Source organism: Egretta garzetta, unplaced genomic scaffold (genome assembly GCF_000687185.1).
Source record: "Egretta garzetta isolate BGI_Z169 unplaced genomic scaffold, ASM68718v1 scaffold187, whole genome shotgun sequence".
Classification (NCBI taxonomy): Eukaryota; Metazoa; Chordata; class Aves; order Pelecaniformes; family Ardeidae; genus Egretta; species Egretta garzetta.
In genome coordinates, this window is record NW_009260342.1 from 173848 (window position 1) to 179567 (window position 5720).

At 45.1% G+C, this 5720-nt stretch overlaps 1 protein-coding gene across 1 annotated transcript in view; it reads right to left on the reverse strand.

Annotated features, from left to right (window-relative positions):
* The window catches only part of LAMC1 (laminin subunit gamma 1), a 70000-nt gene that overhangs the window by 21652 nt on the left and 42628 nt on the right, over positions 1 to 5720 (reverse strand). The window contains exons 6-7 of the mRNA XM_035898067.1: positions 2530 to 2834; positions 475 to 605 (exon numbers count right to left, since the gene is read on the reverse strand). Of these exons, the coding sequence (XP_035753960.1) occupies positions 475 to 605; positions 2530 to 2834 (436 nt within the window). The remainder of the gene's footprint in view (positions 1 to 474; positions 606 to 2529; positions 2835 to 5720) is intronic.

Here is a 5720-nt window from a genome sequence, read left to right on the forward strand (position 1 = left end):
TCTCTGTACTCTCCCCCCCAGGATGGTCCCTGCTTCCACTGCCTGTGCAGTTCCCTCTTCCTCCTTAGTTTGACCAGCATCTCTTGTCTCAGCCATGCCGGTCTCTTCCCTTCTTTGCCTGATTTCTTACACATTAAAAACCACACAAAGGACAGGGTAGAAAAAAGTTGGGATTTTCTCCTTTTGTTTTACATTTTTGTCACTCTCTTTACCCCCTGCCCTCCCAAATCACTTAACATTTAATCTAATCAAGGAAAAAAGATATTCTCTCTCTGTCTGCCCTGAAATTATAGCCACAAGAGGTTATACACAGTATTTGCAAGCTTCATAAGATTCATTCTACTGCATTTTTGGTCTAGGACAGTTGATAAAGACCAGAGCCTAATGGTACTATATGAGTATAATCAAAACCTTTAAAGCACTCTAGTAATCCTGACCAAAAGCTTTAAGTACAGAGGTTTATTGTCTACTCACCTACCACCCACAGCAAAATCAGAAATCGCATAGTAGTAAGACTTGAGAACTTTTGGGTCATTGAAAACTTCATCTCCAAATGTGTTCAGACGATTGAGGGTCACTCTAATATCTGTGGCCGTCACCCATTCCTAGAGCAGACAGAAATCCCGTCAGATAAAACATCAAGCATCCGCCTCAAGAGAGTACCAGTGCTGTGTCATTAGTAGTTGTATTTACGAAGTCATTCATCAATCAGCAAGTTCCTTCCTCATAATTTACCCCTCTGCACCTCAGAAGCTCACACGTCCCTGCCTGGGAGAGGCCTTACACCACATCCTCTTGGTTCGAATGTGTTTTCCAGACCCTGCTCCTCTCTGGGTACCCTTTTCCAATGCCTCTTCGCATCTTGACTGCTCTCATCTGGGAAGCACTGAGCAACCTCCCCAGCAAAAAGCGCAGCACAGGTAATCATGCAAGCTTGCTAATTGTACTATCTGACTGCAGTTTTTCTGCAAAGTTATTCAGCACCAATGGGAAAAGCTTTAGGGTACACTTGTCTGCAGACATATCCCACCAGACAAAAAAAGATGCAGATAGGCAGATGAATGAGGCTGGGGGAGGCCGAGGAAGAAAAACAGACAGGCAGATCTGACTTACAACACAAAAGCTTTTCATAATATTTACACAGCTTCTTCAACACGCTATGCTACCCTACCTCCTCCCACAACAGCCAGTAAACGTAGCCTGTCCCCAAATTTCACATCGCCTTCAGCCAGTGACTGTCATTAGTACCTCCTTGTTTTTATTAAAGCTTTTGCCATGCTGTTTTCCTTCCAACACCACAAAACCAGGAAAAACATCTTTGTATGTTCAACTGCACCACAGCTGCATTGCTGCTTAGCCAGTATAGTAAGAAGATTTGCTGAATTATAAACACTGACATAAACAAATGGAAATGCTGAGCATAAAATACACATTTACTTCAGTTCTGAAAAGCAACACCAGAGGTTTGACATATTTTAGAAACTGGAGGTCAGGTCTCTATTCCTTACATAGAGAAGTTTATCAGAAAATTATACACCATATCACTAACTTCATAGAATCATAGAATACCAGGTTGGAAGGGACCTCAAGGATCATCTGGTCCAACCTTTCTAGGCAAGAGCACGGTCTAAACAAGATGACCCAGCACCCTGTCCAGCTGCGTCTTGGAAGTGGCCAGCGTAGCGAAGTCAACCACTCCCCCTGGGGAGATTAGCTCCTAAGCTAACTTGAAATCTCTCCATTCACCTTAACCATTAGACCGTGTTCTCTGCAAGGGCTAGCTAGACCAACAAGGTGGCCAAACTAGTTCTTTCCATTTTAGTTCTTCTCACTTTCCCATTAATCTTTATTTTCATTTGCAGAAGCGAGCTGCACCAGATTCTGCTTTCCTGCCTGCTGATCATGTCTCAGACTGCTCCTGCTACGCTAAGAAAAAAGGGAAGAAGTGGTAATCACAGCTCCAAAAGGAAGGAGATGAGCCCTGATGGGGTAGACCCCACAGCTTTAGCTCCTTGTTGCAATATAAGCTGGATAAGTCATCAAGCAGCATACAGGAAGTGACAAGTAAACTGGACAAACTGGTGCTCCCCAGTATGTTCCTGACCACTGCCCAACCAGCACTGTGAATGGTAACAACAACAAAAAAAAAACACCCAACCAAACCCCCCTCCCCAGGCTGCTTGTAAGAGAAACCAAATTCCGTGGATAAAATCAAGCTCCCCCACCCCAACAAACACATAAAAGAACAGGTTAGGGTTTCCAATAACTATTTATTTGCTTAGCAGAACCTCACATTTCTTAAATTTTTATGCTCAAAATACAAATACAGATGCCTCAGATATTCATCAAGAGCTCAACTCTTCCTTCAAAAGCATCTCATTAGATTGTCCATCCCAACTCACCTGCACAAGGGCCTTTCAGGATGAATAAGGGCTGTAGGGCAGCCCCCAGTCAGCACAAAACCACCATCTACAACAGCTAAACAGACTCAACTCAGACCACCCCACTGACTTAGTCCTGTTCACATACCTGTAGCACAGGGCTGTTGTCAAAGTTATAGGCACTGGGACGCCCCTCCAACGTTGAGAACGCCACGTTGCCCCCAGTGAGAGGGGAGATGTCACTGAACTCATCTGTGCAGAGCGCCTGCTGCTCGTCCTCCCCAGTCCGAATAAAGCCCCGATTGACTTTGTGATACGTGCTCTCACAGGAGCCACTGTAATACTGGTAGGGCACCCATGGGCCATCTTCCCTGGTGCGTTTGTAGATTGCAAAGCTCTCCGGCCGACTGGTGTGAAACTTCAGACGCACATATGTGATGTCAAAGGCCTTTCCTGTGGATGAGAGAAGACAGACATGAGAAAGATTCAAACAACTTAAACCAAAAAGAATGGGAAGAGTTGCACTGCAGTTCTCTCATTAGAAGAAACATTTCCTCTTGTACCGTCCAGCAGGATGAGCAGTGTCCAGTAGCACCAGAAGTATCTCCTCCAGTCCTACGTACTGCATCTTCCAGCAAAGACAAGTGACAGAACAGGCAGGTCGAGTAGGTAAACAGACCTACAGACTTCTGCACAACCAAAACACACATCTCGCAAGCGGCAATTCTCTTCTGCAGACATCATCAACAGTGCCCTTACCCCAACAGATGATATATTACATCAGAGCCACAGTTTGTGTGTATCTAAGGCCAGGTCCAAGTTAACCATGCCATTTGATAATATTTCCTCCTAATACATGTATGGGAGAAAGTATTAACCAGAGAGGTAAGAATCACACTGTAAAGCTTGTTTTGCACCTCTGCTTACTCCCTAAATAGACCATATGCCAAACTCTACTACTCATGAAGCCTTTCCTCCAGCAGTGAGCTATTGAGCACACCTTCTACTTACTCCCTGGGAAAGACAAAACAAAGTTTAAGTTTCCCAGGCTGTATCATTAAAGTCACCAAGACACTTCTCAGCTCAGCATGCAATTTACAAGCTAGCCATGTTCTCCCTCTCCTAGGATAAATGTAAACCCACTTCCCTGCCCTCTACTCAACTCCTAACAGGTCTGTGGCAATCAGCAGATCATCCTCCCTCATGGATTCTTCTCCAGTGACTTGAGCATCTACCCCCAGGCACATAAACCAACCACCCAGGAGATTCACACCCCTGAGAAAACCCATTAGTGGAGAAGGACTGCAGCACACTTTCAGCCACCTTCCTCTGCCATCCCCACCGGCCGAGGGGCACGTTCCCAGGAGGAGGCATACAGCTGTGCACCAGCTGTTCTTGCTCCACCTTGGCAAGCAGACTCTGCATGATCAGGACATCCTGGCGCACGTAGGGAACTTGTTAAAACAACGTGAGGTTTGTCTGGAACAAAACCTCGGACATTAAGTCCCTGCCATGCTCTTTTGTGCTCCTACCACCTCCAAGGATAACACTGCTTTAAGCAGAGGTTGCAGCCATCACTGTTCCCTTCATTGACCAAGAAAAAAAAAAGCTACTAGAAGAGTTTCAACTAGATTGAGAAACAGGCTTTCTCTGCCTGTAGAAGTCATGTGAATTTAATCTCAACTTGTAAAATGAATTAACTCCACTGTGTTAAATTTTAACACAAGGCTTTGCACCTGCTGAAGAGTGGCTCACTTCACAAGTTAAAGCAGACCAGACGGCACCAGGCAACAAGAACAGTGTGCCTCTTGAAGCACACACGCAAAACCTGATTGCAATGAATCAGGTCATGAACCATAGTTCTCGCTCCCGGGCCACCCACCGGTTACACCAGGACCAGCCTGTGTTAGGCACGTCACACCCAGGGCCCGGCCGGCGCAAAGGAGGAACCTTTGTCCTTTCTGGCTGCTGGAAACACCAAAGTAGCAGGAGAAGCATGGCAAAGGGTCCAGAAATCAACATACCGGGACGGGGGGAAAGGTAAAAATCAAGACATACAGCACCTGAAAAAAACTTATGCCTGCATGTCCCAAGGATAAAAAAGACCAATCTTGAATTTAAGGCCAAAGAAATCTGCCAGTACCCCAACCTACCAAAAAGTACTATCTGCGCATGAGATGCAAGACAGCTAGGGCATCATACAGATACAAATCCCCCAGTACTTCCCAAAAAATACCCTTTACTGTTATATCATATATGAGGTTACAGATGACCTAAGCACAAGGCTGGAAGCCAGACATTCACAATCTACAGCTCTTACTCAGTACTAGCTCACTTTTGGTTTGGGATCAAGTTAGTTCACAAGATTTTCTTACTCACAGAAGACAAGCAAGAACCAATCACAATATTAATGCCGAACTGCTTCCTCAAGGGCTAGAAACTCCAAAGGATCAACACCTAACACTGTAAGGCAGCTCAGGCTTACCCCCTGCTTGCCACCCAATACAAGAGATGATCAATCCTGTTTTCCATTTATTTGAAAGTATTCTTCAGGTTTCCCATTTCTCCTGCTACACGGTCTCTTCTCAAGAAGAGAGCTCCTCACTGAAGGCAAAGTATGCTTCAGAGGTGAAGAACATGCACACGCAGAAACTCAAGGTGAGCACACCAGACACAGGCCAATAGGTCCAGACCTGCACAAGTATCTTTTTCAGGCCCATGGTAAACAAACCCAGGATATAATCCCATTTTTCCAGATAAAGGCAAGGTGTCCCAGATGCAAATGCCTCCTCATTCTTCCACAGAAAGACCCTACTATATGTGTTGACCTGCAACTTGCCAGTCTGAGAACTTCACCAACACTTTGGATGGGCAGCAACTAAAACCAGACCTCTCTCATGGTTTTATCACTAGTAAAACTGTCATGATCAGCTTCGTGAGAAAGTTTTATTTGAACTCACATGCTGAAGTAAAACAAAGTATGAGGCTGAAGTCACTGCCCTAGTGAGATTTCTTTGGGTAACTTTCACCACCAGTGAAAACAGTGAAGACATCAGGCAAGAGCAGCCATTCCATGAGTCAAGAGGGAAAAAAGAGCCAACAGCATAAAGATCATTCAATTAAATTGCATCAACTGAATTGTCAAGAATATCCTGCTTGCATTAGTTTTCTTCTACTAGTACTGCATTCCTCTAGCGTGAAGCAAAAACCCTGTGTTCAGTCTTTATCAAGATGATTTTGGTGAGGAAATGCTTCGAAAGAATCCTGGGAATGAAGAGGGGGCTGGGTGCATGCTCTCACTCCACAAACACAACTTTCTGCTCTAGCAGGAAGGCCAGG